This window comes from Neoarius graeffei, chromosome 22 (genome assembly GCF_027579695.1).
Source record: "Neoarius graeffei isolate fNeoGra1 chromosome 22, fNeoGra1.pri, whole genome shotgun sequence".
NCBI classification, from domain to species: domain Eukaryota; kingdom Metazoa; phylum Chordata; class Actinopteri; order Siluriformes; family Ariidae; genus Neoarius; species Neoarius graeffei.
In genome coordinates this window covers 50,360,369-50,378,959 of record NC_083590.1, presented here as the reverse complement: position 1 = coordinate 50,378,959, position 18,591 = coordinate 50,360,369, and the positions used below count along the sequence as shown (strand labels likewise).

The window sequence follows — 18,591 nt, the reverse complement described above, 5'->3', positions numbered from 1 at the left end:
TGATATTATGCACTGTAGATGATGATATGTTCAAACTCTTTGCAATTTTACACTGTCGAACTCCTTTCTGATATTGCTCCACTATTTGTCGGTGCAGAATTAGGGTGATGGGTGATCCTCTTCCCATCTTTATTTCTGAGAGCTGCTGCCACTCCAAGATGCTCTTTTTATACCCAGTCATGTTAATGACCTATTGCCAATTGACCTAATGAGTTGCAATTTGGTCTTCCAGCTGTTCCTTTTTTGTACCTTTAACTTTTCCAGCCTCTTATTGCCCCTGTCCCAACTTTTTTGAGATGTGTTGCTGTCATGAAATTTCAAATGAGTCAATATTTGGCATGAAATTTCAAAATGTCTCACTTTCGACATTTGATATGTTGGCTATGTTCTATTGTGAATACAATATCAGTTTTTGAGATTTGTAAATTATTGCATTCCATTTTTATTTACAATTTGTACTTTGTCCCAACTTTTTTGGAATCGGGGTTGTAAAACAGGGTGCCCACTCACACCTGATTGTCATCCCATTGATTGAAAACACCTGACTCTATTTTCACCTTCAAATTAACTGCTAATCCTAGAGGTTCACATACTTTTGCCACTCACAGATATGTAATATTGGATCATTTTCCTCAATAAATAAATGACCAAGTATAATATTTTTATCTCATTTGTTTAACTGGGTTCTCTTTATCTACTTTTAGGATTTGTGTGAAAATCTGATGATGTTTTAGGTCATATTTATGCAGAAATATAGAAAATTCTAAAGGGTTCACAAACTTTCAAGCACACTATGAGTTTCATATATGTCACATTTTCTGTTGCACCAAACACAAGCACATTCATTTCCGACAATGAAAATAAAACCGAGCACAAAAACAAATGCAAGGTGTTATGTATTATGCTACATTATGCTCTGTTTATAATACGTTATATTTTACAGGATGTGGCAGATTGGATTGACTAACCCCATTCTGACCACCTTGAAGAACACAATTTCTATGTGCACAAAGATCAGGTGACTAAAGGAAAGCGTTGCTTGTATGCTGCTCGTCCCCGGTAAACCCCAGTCAGAAGTTTGAGTACATTTCCTGGAAATTAAGGTCATTGACCTGATTCTTGTATCCTTTACTTAGCAACCTTTGATTTCATAAAAGCCTTACAATATAAAGTATCCTCCAAAAATTTTGGAAAAGCAAGGCCAATTTTTTTTTTTTTTTTTGGGGGGGGGGGGGGGTGTTATACACTAGATATTCGGGTTTGAAATGCGAAGATAAACATGAGAAAATAGATAAGAATTTCAGCTAGGGCTGCACAATTAATCAAATTTAATCAAAAATTGCGATTTTGGCTGCCACGATTAAATTAAATGAAAATCGTGATTTATTTCCATTTAAAATGCGAGCTCTGCTGCATATCTGATAAAGCACTTTTTGACCAGTACTCCGCCAAACCATTAGGGGGCGAACAAGTCACTTGGCTTGCTTGCTTATTTAGGCGGAGTAATGAAACCTTACATGCGTCGGTTCGCCCCCTAATGGCGTGAGAGTAGGTAACAGATTGAGGTGAGAGAGAAAAGCTAACTATGTCGGAACAACAGACTATTTAGCACTGGAGGCAATGCTGTGACCTGCCTTCGCTCATGTTTAAAGCCAGAGCATGTTGATAGGCTGGTCTTTCTAGCTAAAAACTTGTAGGCGTCAGTATAATGCTATGTAGTTGTTGCAATTGAGTTTTCAGTTCCTTCATCCTTTGGTAATTTCTTGGATAAATTTCATTTATTTGTCATTTGGAAATCAGAACTTCTCTTTTAAATTTCATTCTGCACTGAAAGCTGTTCATATTGTTTGTTTGAATATAGTGAGATAAAATTTAAGTGATTTCCCTAACATCAAGAATAATCGTGATTAATAATCGTGATTACAATTTTGATCAAGATAATCGTGATTATCATTTTTTCCATAATCGTGCAGCCCTAATTTCAGCTTTCAAAGGACTGGAAACCAGAGGTTTAAGCTGTGATACATGAAAGGTGGGGTGAACACGTCGCATGGTGAGTGGTAATACCAGTGTAATGGAATATGGGTTGATTACCTTCTTGATGAGGAAGGGTCCAAGGAACCTGGGTGCCAGCTTGTGAGAGATGGCCCTAAGTGGCAGGTGACGTGTGGAGAGCATAACTCATTGACCCACTCGGTAGGTGGGTGCCTTGGAGCGACGTTTGTCGGCCTGCTTCTTGGATGTGAGTGTGGAGCGAATGAGTCTTCTCCGGGCCAATGCCCACGTTCTCCTGCAGTGGTGTATAAAGGCCTGGGCTGATGGTATGGCGACCTCTTCCTCCTGGCTGGGGAACAGTGGTGGTTGGTATCCTAATGAGCACTGGAACGGAGAGAGACCTGTGGCAGAGGAAGGGAGAGTGTTATGTGCGTATTCGAGCCAAGGTAGGTATTTGCTCCAAGAACTGGCATCCCTGGACACCATGCACCTGAGTGCAACCTCCAAAGCCTGGTTAGCCTGTTCTGCCTGGCCATTGGTCTGTGAGTGGAAGCCTGAAGAGAGACTACAGGTGGCCCCGATGAGTTTGCAGAAGGCTCTCCAGAACTGTGCAGTGAACTGAGGACCCTGGTCAGAAACTATGTCGGTAGGCAGACCATGTAGGCAGAAAACGTAGTGGATGAGTAGTCCTGCGGTCTCTTTGGCTGAGGGGAGCTTGGGCAGAGGAATGAAATGGACAGTCTTAGAAAAATGGTCAATGACAGTGAGGATGCATGTATTGCCACCTGAGTTGGGGAGTCCTGTGATGAAGTCCAGGGCGATGTGAGACCAAGGTCAATGCGGAGTAGGAAGGGGTCTTAGTAAGCCGGCAGGGGGGTCGATTGGCTGTCTTGTTCCAGGAGCATGTGTCACAGGCTGCCATGAACTCCTGGACGTCCTCCTTGATGGATGGCCACCAAAAGCGCTGCTGGATGAGAGCCAGGGTTTGGGCGGCTCCCGGATGACAGACCAGCTTGGAACCGTGACCCCACTGCAGCACCTGAGTTTGCACATGACAAGGAACAAACTGATGGTTACAAGGAATATTGTTGGAGTTACCTTCACCAGGGTCCTGCTCCAGGGCCTTCTGCACAAGTGTCTCAACTTGTAGAATAACGGCTCCCACCAGGCAGCATGGAGGAAGGATGGTCTCGGGTGGCTTGGACTCCTCTTGGTGGGAAGAGAACATCCTGGACAGGGCATTGGGTTTGCCATTCTTGGAGCCTGGGTGGTAGGAGAGCGTGAAGTTGAATCAGGAGAAGAAGAGACCAACGGGCTTGATGGGAGTTGAGACATTTGGCAGACTTGAGATACTCCAGGTTTTTATGGTCGGTCCAGACTAGGAACAGGAGGTCAGACCCCTTGAGCCAGTGCCTCCACTCCTCCAAGGCTAGTTTCACAGCCAGTAGTTCTCGGTCGCCAATGTAGTTTCCTTCGGCTGGGGATAGCTGGCGGGAGAAGGAGCATGGGTGGACCTTGTTGTCATTGGCCCTCTGAGATAGGATGGCTCTGACCCCTGACTCAGAGGTGTCGACCTCGACAATAAACTGCTTGGTAGAATCGGGTATGGTGAGAATGGGTGCTGTGGTAAACCTGTGCTTGAGACTGTTAAAGGCTTTCTCTGCTTCTTCCCCCCATTTGAACTTGGTCTTGGTCGAGGTCAGGGCTGACAGAGGTCCGGCCACCATGCTGAAGTTGCGGATGAAACGTCTGTAAAAGTTGGCGAACCCCAGGAAGCGCTGGAGCTCTCATCTCGAAGATGGGGTGGGTCAGTCAGCGACTGCCTCTAGCTTGAGGGGGTCCATCTGGATCTTGGCTGGTGAAATGATGAACCCCAGGAACGAGACGGAGCCTTGGTGGAACTCGCTCTTCTCTGCCTTAACGAACAGCTTATTCTCCAGCAGGCATTGAAGCACCTGCTGGACGTGACCATGTTCCTCCAGGGAGCGAGAGAAAATCAAGATATTGTCCAGGTAAATGAAGAAAAAGGTGTTAAAGTCCCTCAAGACATAATTAACCAATGCCTGGAATACCGCGGGCGCGTTAGTCAGGCCGAAAGGGACTACGAGGTACTCATAGTGGCCTGTGGTAGTGTTGAAGGCTGTCTTCCACTCATCCTCTTCCCTGATCCTAACTAGCTGATAGGTGTTGCGCAAGTCCAGTTTAGTGAACACCATCCCTGGAGTAGTTTGAAGGCTGTAGTCATGAGCAGTAGTGGGTAGCAGTTCTTGACTGTGATGCCGTTGAGACCTTGATAGTCAATGCGGGGGTGGAGTGACTTGTCTTTCTTCTCCACGAAGAAGAATCCTGCCCCTGCTGGGGAGGAGGAAGGGCGGATGATCCCAGCTGCCAGAGACTCAGTGATGTATTTCTCCATGGCTTGTCTCTCAGCGAGGGAAAGAGAGTAGAGACGTCCCTTGATGGCGCCATCCCTGGCAGGAGGTCAATACCGCAGTCATAGGGCCTATGAGGGGGAAGGGACACTGCTCGGGTCTTACTGAAGACAGGCTTGAGGTCCAGATATTCCGGAGGCACATGAGAAAGGTCGGGAAACTCACTGGCTGAGGGCTGAGGTGGTTTGGCGGGAGGCAGAGCGGAGTTCAGGCAGGAGGCCAGGCAGGAAGGACTCCAGCCTAAGATGGTGTGGTCAGTCCAGTTTAAGTGGGGGTTGTGCTGCATCAACCAGGGTAATCCAAGAATAACGGGAACGTGAGGGTTGTTCATGACATGAAGTTGTATAGTTTCAGAGTGATTGCCTGAAATCCTTAGGGTGAGCGGGGTGGTGAGGTGAGTGATGGTGGTCAAGCCAGCGCCAGTGAGTGTCAGAATGGTGAGAGGGACCTCGAGGGTGAGTAATGGGATTCCAAGATCCTTGGCTGTGGCGGAGCAGATCAGGTTCCTGTCTGCCCCCGAGTCAACGAGTGCTTGAAGATGGTGATGCCGATTTGTTGAGAGTGATGATGGGGAGCAATGGTCAGTTGGCAGGGGACTAGGTGATAGGTGTAGATTACTATGTACCTGGATGACTGAGTATCTTCACAGATATGTTTCTACGCACTTTGGGATGAGTTCCCTTCGACTGGTGCGGGAGTATGAGAGGACTTCCAGAAAACTGGCAGACATCTTAGCCAGAGAGGATCGTTCATTTTTGTCAACCTGGAACGACCATCACTGAACAGAGGTGGGTGTCTATGACATCTATCAGCCACCTACAATGCAGCCATCAGCATTCTGATTCGGATTCTATGATGATCCATGAGAGGATAAATACTTGATACTCCCTATTAGACAGACAGAACTGAGGATGCCTTTCGGATGAGAGGCGAAACATCTTCAAGACTTTTCAAGCAAGTCCAGTTGCTCTCTTCTACCAACCACAGATTACTATGTACCTGGATGACTGAGTATCTTCACAGATATGTTTCTACGCACTTTTGGATGAGTTCCCTTCGACTGGTGCGGGAGTATGAGAGGACTTCCAGAAAACTGGCAGACATCTTAGCCAGAGAGGATCGTTCATTTTTGTCAACCTGGAACGACCATCACTGAACAGAGGTGGGTGTCTATGACATCTATCAGCCACCTACAATGCAGCCATCAGCATTCTGATTCGGATTCTATGATGATGATGAGAGGATAAATACTTGATACTCCCTATTAGACAGACAGAACTGAGGATGCCTTTCGGATGAGAAGCGAAACGTCTTCAAGACTTTTCAAGCAAGTCCAGTTGCTCTCTTCTACCAACCACAGATTACTATGTACCTGGATGACTGAGTATCTTCACAGACAGGGGACTGGTTCCGAGCATTGCCCACCAGGGCCCCTCGATTCACTGGTGGGCTCGTCCTTTTAGTGGGCAGGCTCGGCAGATGTGTCCCTGCTGACCGCAGTAGAAACAAGCCCCCGTGCTCCATTGGCACAGTCGTTCCTCCGCTGACACTCGTACACGATCTACCTGCATGGGTTCAATGGATGAGGCGGGTGGTGGAGAGGGGTTGAAGTTGTGGCGGTTCCTCTCTCTCCTCTGTTGTTGGACCCGCGCATCAATACGATTGGCAAGGTCCGTCAGGCTGGAGAGGTCCGATGGCAGTTCCCACGAGACGAGTTCATCCTTGATGGCGTCGGATAAGCCATGTAGGAACGCGTCGACCAGGGCACTCTCGTTCCAACCGCATGACGCTGCCAATGTCCGGAACTCGATGGCATAATCCAAGGTAGATCGGGACCCCTGCCGCAGCTCCATGAGCTCTCTTGCCGCCTCCCGGCCAGACAGAGAGCAATCGATTGTTCGCCTCATTTCCTCAGAGAATTCCTTGAAGCTGGAACAACAGGGCGCATCGGCGTCCCAGACCCCCGTCCCGCATTCCCTGGCCTTGCCGGTGAGGAGCGTGATGGTATAGGCTACCTGGGAGCATTCTGTGGGGAAAGCCAGAGGTTGAAGCTCCAAGATCAGTGAACACTGTGACAAAAAAGATCTGCAGGTACCTGGTTCCCCACTGTAGGGCTGAGGCGAAGGGAGTCTTGGTTTGTGGAGAGCGGTGGTGGCGGGAGGTGAAGAAAGAGACAGCTGGGCAGGGATAGGCACAGCTTGGGAGTGCTGGAGTTGTGTGGCTAGGAGGTTGAGTGAGTCAGACAAGGTGGTCAGGTTCTGAGTGATCTGCCTGAGTTCCTGTTGGTGGGTCCCGAGGAGGGCTCCTTGCTGCTGCATAGCCGTTCTCAGATGGTTAAGTTCTGCTGGATCCATGTTGGCCAGAACGTACTGTTAAGGGTGGCAAGATGTGGTGAGTTAGGATCCAATAGCAGAACACAAACCAGAAAATCCAATGAATAAAAAATTATTTAATTAAAGTCCAAAAAAAGTTAATGAACAAAAATAGCTAAAATAATCCACACAACAATGAGGTAGACAAAGACAAAGTGCTAATATGAAAAAAACATGAAAAATAGTTCTGACAAAAACTGGAGACAAAAACGTAGTGCAAAAAACCTGAAAAACTGACAAAACGTGAGTGCAAAAAAACTGTGGCTAAGACTAGGCAAAAAAAAGAGCAAAAATCCAAGAAGCAAAAAATGGCACAGAGACAATGTGAGAAACAGACAAGATATTCTGGCAAAGTCCCTGGCTGAGAACAGCTTATTTATACACAGCAGAGCAGACCAGGAAGTGAATGCCAGCAAGATGGAAGTCCCGTCCCGGATCCGGATTGTGCTGAACTGGGAGATAGTAAATCTCCGGAGTGGAAGTCCGGGGTGGATCATGACACTTAAATTAAATAACACTTAATATTTGGTTGCATATTCCTTGCTTGCAGTAACTGCATCAACCTAGTGACCCACTGACATCACCAAACTGATGCAGTCTTGTTTTTTTTTTAATGCTTTTCCAGGCTTGTACTGTAGCTTCTTTCAGTTGTTGTTTGTTTTGGGGTATTTCTCCCTTCAGTCTCCTCTTCAGGAGCTGAAATGCTGCCAAATTGGGTTAAGGTCTGGTGATTGACTTGAACAGTCTAAAACCTTCCACTGTTTCCCCTGATGAAGTCCTTTCTGTTGCAGTACATTTTGGGTCTTTGTCTTGCTGCATGATGTTCCTCCCAAATAGATTGGATGCATTTCTCTGGAAATTGGTTGACAATTTTGCTTCTGAATTCATTCTGCTGCTAATATCATAAGTTCTATCATCAATAAAGATTAGTGAGCTCATTCCAGAAACAGCCATGCAAGCTCAAGCCATGACATTACCTCTACTGTGCCTGTATGTTTTGGATCATGAGCAGGTTCTTTTTCTCAACACTTTGGCCTTTACATCATTTTGATATATGTTAATCTTGGTTCCAGAATGTTTATGGTATTTCTTTCTGAATTCCAATCTGGCCATCCAATTCTTACTGTTGAGGAGTAGTTTGCATCTTGTGGAATAGCCTCAATGTTATTGTTCTCGAAGTCTCTTTGAATGGTGGATTGTGATACCTTCACCCCTGCCCTGTGGAGGTTGGTGGTGATGTCACTATTGTTTTGGGGGTTTTCCTCATCACTCTCACAATGTTTGTCATCCACTGCTGTTGTTTTCCTTGACTTACCTATTCAATATCTGGTTATTAGTACACCAGTGGTTTCTTTCTTTTACAGGACAGTCCAAATTATTGTATTGGCTATACCCTATGCTTGTGCTATGGGTTTTATCTATTTTCCCTCTTTTCTCAGCTTCAAAATAGCTTGCTTTTCTCTAATAGACAGCTCTCTGATTGTCATATTGGTTTATCCTTTTTAACAACAAATGCAGTCTTCTCAAGCAAAACCAAGAGTAGACATTCAGAGCTATTACTTGTTTAAACCATCAGTCTAACTGGGCAACAAGAAATACCTGTCAATCACCTGATTGCTTGAAAAATGGGTGGGATCAAAGAAAAGGTTCTATGTTCTAAGTTGTTTAACACATTTATCAGGACATGAAATTCTGATCTATCATCTCATCTTCATCTTTTGATCTTAACTCTAAATATCTTCAGCGTATAGCAAAAACAAAAGAAGTGGTCTTGCTGTTCCAATACTTGAATGGAGAAGGGACTGTATGGCTTGCAAAAATTAACATATTGAGACCGAAATCTTCTTGCTTTAGGCATACAGAAATGCATCCATCACTGAAGATTTCATTCAAGAACGATGTAAAGGTTTTAAATTAAACCAATTACTTATTACTTGTATTTAAGAATGCTTACACTATGTTAATTATCAAGGGAACTCATGTACTCAGACTTTAGACTGATTTTGCTGTTCTACTGTTTCTCTGTCAGTGAACAAGGTTAACAGAGAAAATCTGAAGATGAAATGTTTTTAAAACAATATAGTATATTGTATCATTTTTCATATTGTAAAAATTACAATATGAAAAATGATACAATATACAATATAAGTGATACAATACAATACAAATGATACAATATAAGTCTTTAGTTATATATAACTAAAGACTTTATGTTCTTGCTATGCCTGTGATAGGACAGTTAATTTAGAGGGGACCCCTATTCCAGAAAACAGTTACCATATTCTGATGGGAGAGGACAGTATGTAAGTGCCTGTCACACCCATGTTCACATACATCATACATTTTTAATATTAAAAAGGGACATGGTTCCATAATGCTCATGAAGGTTTCATCAGTGTTAGTTGCGCTGCTTTTTCTTTTTTTTTAATCTCAATCTCACAGCTGGTATGGATTTAAATTCTGATTGAAACAGGAGCTTGTGCATGACTTTAAGATGCTTCATAAAAGCTTTTTCTGCGAATTGGCCTTCCACAATGGAGGTGTTTATTCTTATTTAATATGAATAAACATCTGATAAAGTCATGATATTTTGGTTGAAGAAGAATGTCTTTTTGAAAAATGTTAGGAAATGGGTCAAGAATTATAACACTGCGCCTGGAGTCAGGAATACAGTCCTTATCCCTGCATCTGCTTGTTGCTTTATGACCACATTTGACTTGCATCCTAATGAAAATAACCACATGTCGAAGTTAAACAGCAAACTGTGCTTTCACCATCACAAAAATAGAGCATGCAGTGTTTAAATAGATTTCTACTTTTTTTTTTATAATTTTGTATTCAGTATTAATTTTGTCTTATCTGCTAGGATAACTCACCTATCATTGAGAAACAATCGCATAGGAGAAGAGGGAGCACGTCTGATTGGTTTAGCACTCTCCAAGAATCTCCTGTCACTCAACATGGCCTTCAACACTGTTGGTGATGCGGGTGCTATTTATCTTGCACAGGTCCTGAAATTTACATCATTATCAACTCAGCATAATGGCAACACTTCTGTGTCCATATTCGTGGATTTTCATCTTACATTTTAATGTGCATTAGGTGATTGATTGTAATAGAATCAGATTATCTTAATCTGTTCTCATTTTTCAATTTGTAACCGACAAAGTGGTTAATAAAGATGAATAAGTGAAGGAATTTATGTCACTAGGCAAAATGCTCATTTTGTCCTCTCCTGCAGGTATCCAGCTGTTTGTCTAACTGCCTAATAGTCAGCTGTCACCTCTCATCCTTATCTTTATTGGACTTTTACAGGGGTTGCGTTTCAATTGCACTTTGTTGTATCTCTCCCTGGCTAATAATCACATCGGTGATGTAGGAGCAGCCCATCTGGCTCAGGTGCACCTTCAAACCTTCTTGAAAACATCATTTATCTGAGTAGTTCAACAGGTAAATGTGTTGTTGTACAATTTGACACTGTTAAGAGTGTAATTAGTGTTCTTAGTGAATTTCTCTCCCCATGTTGAGACAGAGGTAGGAGCTGAATTACAATGTGTGTTAGGTCGCATACAGTCAGCAGAGTAGTTAACGCTCATCTCCTAATGGGTTCAGTGCCACTCTGATATTACAAAGTGACATGTTAAATTTTACCTTTTGAAATGTTTGTCACATGCTCACTCAAGCACAGTGAGATTCATCCTCTGCATTTAACCCATCTGAAGCAGTGAACACACGTGCACATACACCCAGAGCAGTGGGCAGCCATATAACAGCGCCCGGGGAGCAGTTAGGGGTTAGGTACCTTGCTCAAGGACACTTCAGCCCAAGGCCACCCCATGTTAACCTAACTGCATGTCTTTGAACTGTGGGGGAACCCGGAGCACCTGGACGAAACCCACGCAGACATGGGGAGAACACGCAAACTCCACACAGAAAGGCCCCCGTCAGCCGCTGGGCTCGAACCCAGAACCTTCTCGCTGTGAGGCAACAGTGCTAAACACTACACCATGGTGCCACCCATAATTGTGTCCAAGTGTAGACCACACCCTCCCACTAAAGGTAGGAGTTGTTGAATAGTAGGGACCAGAAAGGGATTGGGTGGATCCCTGTAGAAGGAGGCAGAGATGGGAATTTATAGGAAGTTAACTTGGAAGAAGGTGGAACTTCAGGTGTGGTCTCTCTCCTGAACAAAGGGAAACCACACCTGAAGTTCCATACAGACATAACATTTCATAACTCCATTTAAAAAACTCACAAGGAGGCTTGGTAACAAAAAATTGCCATGTACACACACTGCATAAATGGAGAATCCCATTTATTGGACTTCGACTTGATGTGTGTGAACTTGCATACAAAAGATTTCATATTGTAGCCCTCTTTTCCCTCAGAGGGGTGTAATAAGTGTAACCTGGGTCCGGGGGTTAGGTTCTCACCTGTCAAGCCTTTTAAGTAAACTATGAGACTTAACCACCCACACGATACACTTGATGCGACAACATAAACTTGCTATGCTAAACAATGAATGGACACAGAGGCAGTAATAAAAAATAATAATAAAATAAAAAGAGTATAATAAAGTGTATTATATCAAGACACAGTGCAACAATACCCCTTGCCTGGATACTCTACAAGACCTGAGCCAAAAAACTCTTATTAACAGTGAGAATATCAGTACAAGTGGGTGAAACGTGTATTAAAAGGTGTCCTTACTAAAGGTTGTAAAACAAGAACTCTATGGCAATATAGTAAAGTAGTCTATTTAAATATATAAAAAGGCAAAAAGATGCTGACTCGATAATAAAAAGCTGAACAGTATATAATAAAGTTATCCGACTATTAGATGCTTTAAATGTATACCAATTAAATATGATGAAAGACTATAATACAAATGGATTGAACAGCTATGTTCGATCCGTATTGAAAAGACTCCTGTGTGAAAATTCAGAGAGTGTAAACAAATATTTTCAAGCGTCACAAACTAGTGATTCAAATATGGATAATCTCCCAGTGTCTAACTCTTTGCGGCTGATATGAGCTCAACAGGATGGATACAGCGCACACAATACAACACTCAGTACCGTTAAACAAAATGCTTAGAATACTGCGATGACATCACTCAAACTACACATAAACGTGATCACGGAAAAACCGGCATAACACAAGGAAAAGAAAAGCCCCCGTTGCAGGCCTGTTTAAAACGCCTCGCAAAATCGGTGAGGATCCTCGCCAAAGCAGGTATCCTACTCACAGTTCGCGTGACAGTCACTCCAGTGTCTTGCTCAGCAACCTTTCAACTCAAACGGTCAGTCAGTCAGTCAGAGTGCGCTCCCCCTCGATGCTGCTCCCTCGATGGCTAACCTGAGGAACCTCGAGCTGCCTGGTAGCTCGAGGCGCTATCAGGCCGCATATGTCCCACGTCGGCTGTCTGAGGAACCTCGAGCGTCCTGGTAGCTCGAAGCGCTATCAGACAACTCCAATGCAAGGCAAATAAACAATACTAATACTATACAATACTGTAATTACCACAGCAAGATGGACGGCTAGCAACTGGTTAAAAGTAGCTCGGTCCGATTCTCTCTCTCTCGTGCAGAACCCGTTCTCTTCATGCGCATCCTCCCCCAGTCTGCCCACTTAGTGCTCTCACACAAACTGTGCAAATGAAACAAAGTAACAATACTTAACGGTCAGTGGAAAATAACTAGCAGTGTGTAAAACAGCTAATGAAGGGACTATAGCTATACCGTGTAGGTCTGCAGCTAACATAAACAATACATAAAGTAGTACCCAGTGTAAGCATCAGGAGTTATAAAATAACCCTGGGCTACAATATCATTTTCCTCCACTCTCATTAAGTCCATTCAGACCTACAGTGGGGCAAAAAAGTATTTAGTCAGTCACCAATTGTGCAAGTTCTCCCACTTAAAAAGATCAGAGAGGCCTGTCATTTTCATCATAGGTATACCTCAACTATGAGAGACAAAATGAGAAAAAAAAATCCAGAAAATCACATTTTCTGATTTTTAAAGAATTTATTTGCAAATTATGGTGGAAAATAAGTATTTGGTCAATAACAAAAGTTCATCTCAATACTTTCTTATATACCCTTTGTTGGCAATGACAGAGGTCAAACGTTTTCTGTAAGTCTTCACAAGGTTTTCACACACTGTTGCTGGTATTTTGTCCCATTCCTCCATGCAGATCTCCTCTAGAGCAGTGATGTTTTGGGGCTGTCGCTGGGCAACACGGACTTTCAACTCCCTCCAAAGATTTTCTATGGGGTTGAGATCTGGAGACTGGCTAGGCCACTCCAGGACCTTGAAATACTTCTTACGAAGTCACTCCTTCGTTGCCCGGGCGGTGTTTTTGGGATCATTGTCATGCTGAAAGACCCAGCCACGTTTCATCTTCAATGCCCTTGCTGATGGAAGGAGGTTTTCACTCAAAATCTCACGATACATGGCCCCATTCATTCTTTCCTTTACACGGATCAGTCGTCCTGGTCCCTTTGCAGAAAAACAGCCCCAAAGCATGATGTTTCCACCCCCATGCTTCACAGTGGGTATGGTGTTCTTTGGATGCAACTCCGCATTCTTTCTCCTCCAAACACGACAAGTTGAGTTTTTACCAAAAAGTTCTATTTTGGTTTCATCTGACCATATGACATTCTCCCAATCCTCTTCTGGATCATCCAAATGCTCTCTAGCAAACTTCAGACGGGCCTGGACATGTACTGGCTTAAGCAGGGGGACACGTCCGGCACTGCAGGATTTGACTCCCTGGCGGCGTAGTGTGTTACTGATGGTAGCCTTTGTTACTTTGGTCCCACCTCTCTGCAGGTCATTCACTAGGTCCCCCCGTGTGGTTCTGGGATTTTTGCTCACCGTTCTTGTGATCATTTTGACCCCACGGGGTGAGATCTTGCGTGGAGCCAGCTCAAGAGAGATTATCAGTGGTCTTGTATGTCTTCCATTTTCTAATAATTGCTCCCACAGTTGATTTCTTCACACCAAGCTGCTTACCTATTGCAGATTCAGTCTTCCCAGCCTGGTGCAGGTCTACAATTTTGTTTCTGGTGTCCTTTGACAGCTCTTTGGTCTTGGTCATAGTGGAGTTTGGAGTGTGACTGTTTGAGGTTGTGGACAGGTGTCTTTTATACTGATAACGAGTTCAAACAGGTGCCATTAATACAGGTAACGAGTGGAGGACAGAGGAGTCTCTTAAAGAAGTTGTTACAGGTCTGTGAGAGCCAGAAATCTTGCTTGTTTGTAGGTGACCAAATACTTATTTTACCGAGGAATTTACCAATTAATTCATTAAAAATCCTACAATGTGATTTCCTGGATTCTTTCCCCCCATTCTATCTCTCATAGTTGAAGTGTACCTATGATGAAAATTACAGGCCTCTCTCATCTTTTTAAGTGGGAGAACTTGCACAATTGGTGGCTGACTAAATACTTTTTTGCCCCACTGTATCTGTCATTCTGTATAGGTGCTTGGTCCATTTGCTCTGACGCATGAAGAAATAGTCGAGAGGAGAAGGCAGTTGATAAGGAAGGACCAACTGGTGAGAAAGAATGTACTGTTTCTACTTTCTAATATGTCATGTTGAGCTCAAGTTAATAGCCATCTCCTTTATTTATTCTCCCCTAATAGTTGTTTGTCTCTGAATCAAATCCTTCCATTTTCTTCATTGCATTGCCGAATTTCTTTTGAGTTCCTCTTCCCCTCTCTCTTTTCTTCAATTTTAGTCAACTCAGTTGATTAGTGAAGACTCTAAATGTGAGTCAGTTCTGTCCATCCCCAGCAGCTCATTGCTGAAGAGCAACATCAAAAGCATCACCAAGAAAAAGGTAGATTATTAAGTGCCAGGATTCAAACTCCTAACCTTTCCAGTATGTAGCCCAAAGCCTTAATTGCTGAGCCACCACTGTCCACTGTTATCTCTAGCTTAACTTTTTTTTTTAAACCAGAGACCAGAAAATGTGGAAGTTGCACCTGTTTTGATGGTGCCCCTATTCAGCATTGAACTTGTGATCTCGTTTATGGTTCATGGCTCATATGAAAGTAGACACTCAGGGCTTTAAGAATTTGCAGTTTTTCCACAAATATTTGTTTTGTATATTAGGTTTAAATGTTATAATTTTATTGTGGCAGTTGTATATAGTTTTTTCTATGAAAAAAAGCTTTAATTGTTCTACCCATTTTATCTTTGTAGCAATGCTAGTGTGGAGAGGTGTGAATTGTTTGTCCAGCAGGGGGCTCACACCCCTCCAATGTTCCTCGCCCTGCTCACCAGCAGTTAAACACAGTCATGATACTCTACACACTGATACCCCTTTTACGCCAACAGGGAACAGGTTCCATTCTTGTTTGTGCACCAAATTTTAAACTGTCCACAGCATTTCGACCAAAAATAAATTGGTTTTGAACCTGAAAACTTGGTTCCCAGCTAGAACCAAAATATAGCTGGTTTTTCCAGCATGAACCATGATGACATCAGTAGGTGTGTCATTAGTTTGGAGAGAAAGCAGAGGACAGCAATAGAGTATGCAACAGAAAAGGATACATCTTCAGAAAAAATTGGACCAAAAAATAAATATTTGCAATTATGGAACAAAAGCTCGAACGTAATCAATGAGCTCTGGGACTATGATTTACCCCCGTTGTGAATTGTGCAACACCCTCCATTCATGATGCATCCTTGATTACAATGGTTCTGTTCAAAACTGGTGAAAACATGGGCTGGTTCGCTAGCTGGCACCAAGGTTCAAATACTCCTGAATGGAACTGGTTCAAGAACCCATTCCCTGTTGGTCAAAAAAGGGTAACAAAAAAACAACAGTGTCCTGACTCATCTTATAGCAGACTAACACCAATAAAATAATTTGTTTATACCGATTGAAAATATCCAATAAGTCAGTTTTCATTCCGCTGGCAGAATGGAACACCAGTGTACTGCAATAAATGGTTAAGGCAACTCTCTCACTTTAAAAATTGAGAAGCAGCAACACACTTAAGATGAAGTAGATTAACATATAATTCCACAGTAATTTCCAGATGTCTCCATAACAGTAGATGCATACTGACAAATTATTATTATTTTTTATTATGCCAGCAGGACTCAGGACCTGACTGAAAAGGTTGATCATATGATTGTGGAATGAAGATAGGGAACATTAACATGGGCTCATACATATTTACGGTGTTCATTCTTTCAGTTTCCTTCAATGCTTTATCCTGGTCAGGATTTCTGTGGTGTAAATCATTTCTTTTTTTATATTTTGAAAAATACACACATCTATGTTCTTAAGAAAATAAAAAAAAAATAATTCCAGGATTGGTAAGAAGTCCTTCAAGAGTAGGAGTTTCAGCGTTTAGGGAAAGTAAATGTTTGGAGAAATGTCAGCTGAAGATATGATTCTTTGCTTATTTGTAGGATACCACCAAAAAGGATGAGAAGCCTCCAACAACTCAGACAGTGACAACAGCAGGAAAGAAAGAGGACCCCAAAGTAGAAAAGAAAAGAAGTAAACACTTAACCCTCCTCAGCTATGTGTTCTTGAGAGAAATATAACACTGAAATTGTAAAAATAGTTGAATTTATTATTTAGAACTTAGGGCTAAATTAAAATTAAAGGTGCTGACTACAAAGTCATCTGAAATTTTCAAAAAAAATTTTATCGTGCATGGCATTTTCCTATCAAGAACAATATCATGCAGATGAGATGTGATCATTTTGACGTGCTGATGGTCGCTTTTCTCTGTTTTGGGACTGTTTTCCTCCCTCTTGAGGTAAACAGTATGACCCCATGGAAACAGCCAAACGCGAGGAGCTTTTTATGTAATTTGTGGTTGACATTCACAAATAGATCTGTGAAACAAAAGACAAATATATCTTTTCTCTGTTATTGCTTTTGTGTTGTTTCTTTCTCTGTAAGATCAAAACATTAGGTGTATAACTCCATACTCGCTACCATGGAGTCGAGCCCATGCATTCTAAGGCTAAGATAGCTAAGCACTAGCTATAATGATTGTCCAGAAAAATGACGTCATTTAATTTTGCAGTTGCACTTACGAGGCAGGCTTTCTTTTTCTTTTCTATTGGCTTTTAGCTGGCGGGAGAGCCGAGTCCGCCATGTTTGCCCACACTGACTTGTTTTGGTTAAAAGTAGGTCAAACACGCCCCACGGTGATCATGTGATATTGTTGCTCATTTGCTTCAGCAATCTCTGGAATTGTAAAATGTGGGACACAATTTATCTTGGCAAAACATTTACACATAGGATACACAGTGTGTACAGCAGTGAAACATCTTGAAACTCCAACAGCAATAGAAATAGAACATTTTGCCCAGAATTCAACTTTGTAGTCAGAACCTTTAACATTGGCTGTATACGTTTTGGTATTGAAGCTTGCGAAAAACCTTACTTTTTTATTTGCTGTTAATCTCAGCATCAGATTCTAAGATACCACAAGGCAGAGGTGGAAAATCAGAAGGAAAAGACAAGCATCCCTCAGTGAAAGAACAAGAGGTGGGACAGTGGAAAAGATTATTCTAGAAATAAATCTCTTTTAATGAAGCATATTAAATGTCATTCATGTCATGTAACCTCTTAAATGCAAAATATTTTGTTACCTCTCAAAAGAGTAGCTTTGTACAAGAGATGCAGTCATTTCTCCTGAGATACACTCACTGCCACTTTATTAGGAACATCTGTATACCTGCTCATGGCTGTTGGTGTTAGATGGGCTGGTTTGAGTATTTCAGAAACTGCTGATCTGCTAGGATTCTCATATACATCAGTCTCTGGATGGCAACTCAACACTGCAGCTCTGTTTCTCCCACACAGAAACTCATTTTTCAAATTAAGCTTTGTGTATATATATATTTTCTGTGTGTAAGGCAGAAGAAGTTGTTGAGACACAAAGCCCTTTGCTGAACCCTGCTATACAGAACATTAGAGGGAAAGTGATTTATCCAGGCAACACAACACTTCTCTCTCTGAACTTGTCAGGTCCGTCATTAACAAGTCATACCTTTCTGTGGAATGATAACAAATCATACATTTATGTGGATGTGTTGATGTTAAAATCATTTCTACCCATTCATGCAGGCAATAAACTGACACAGCAGTCACTTCAGATGTTCCTGTCATCTGTGGCGTGTCAAGAGAAAACTGGTCTCCAATATATTTCTCTTAATGTAAGGTTCATATATGAATATATACCTTATACATTGATCTGATTCCATGTAAGATTATTTATTCAAGTATTTAAATTTTTTTCTGAAATTTGACTTTTTTTTTTTTTTCCAGAGGAACAGCTTTCCTCCAGATTGTGAGGTCTTCCTAAAACTACAGGAAATTATGTCACATAAGAATCCTCAAAACAGAACCACCTCAGTTCAGGTGGAGGCTGAGCAGGGACAGGCAGCGTAGCATAGCATAGCATAGCATAGCATAATGACCTTTTATGCCTCAGAATTTTACCTCAGAATTATCTTTAGAGGCTGTAACATCACTTGTTTTGTAGTTGCCTCCTAAGTAAGGAATAAATCATACAAAGTAGTGGGGTTTTGAATCACCCTGAAGGGGTTTATTTTGCAATAATTCCCAACCCGCCGTACATTCTCATTTATTACATGGCTGCTTACTAAAGAATTCAATAATTTAACACAAAATATTGATTTAAAAATTATTTTATTGGTGGTCCATAGCAATGGTCTGTTTTTCATAGCAACAGATTGTTAGAGAAATAACAGACCATAGCATTCCATAATTAACCAATCAGAA

General features: G+C 42.3%; 1 protein-coding gene across 1 annotated transcript in view; it reads left to right on the top strand.

Annotated features, from left to right (window-relative positions):
• Window positions 1-18,377, top strand: part of lrrc71 (leucine rich repeat containing 71) — a 72,154-nt gene extending 53,777 nt beyond the window's left edge. Inside the window, exons 5-16 of the mRNA XM_060904926.1 lie at window positions 944-1,018; window positions 9,034-9,102; window positions 9,666-9,807; window positions 10,115-10,198; window positions 14,289-14,363; window positions 14,548-14,649; window positions 16,236-16,326; window positions 17,252-17,339; window positions 17,448-17,464; window positions 17,704-17,814; window positions 17,914-18,002; window positions 18,115-18,377. Of these exons, the coding sequence (XP_060760909.1) occupies window positions 944-1,018; window positions 9,034-9,102; window positions 9,666-9,807; window positions 10,115-10,198; window positions 14,289-14,363; window positions 14,548-14,649; window positions 16,236-16,326; window positions 17,252-17,339; window positions 17,448-17,464; window positions 17,704-17,814; window positions 17,914-18,002; window positions 18,115-18,237 (1,066 nt within the window). The 3' untranslated portion in view covers window positions 18,238-18,377. The remainder of the gene's footprint in view (window positions 1-943; window positions 1,019-9,033; window positions 9,103-9,665; window positions 9,808-10,114; window positions 10,199-14,288; window positions 14,364-14,547; window positions 14,650-16,235; window positions 16,327-17,251; window positions 17,340-17,447; window positions 17,465-17,703; window positions 17,815-17,913; window positions 18,003-18,114) is intronic.
• Window positions 18,378-18,591: the final 214 nt, after the last annotated feature.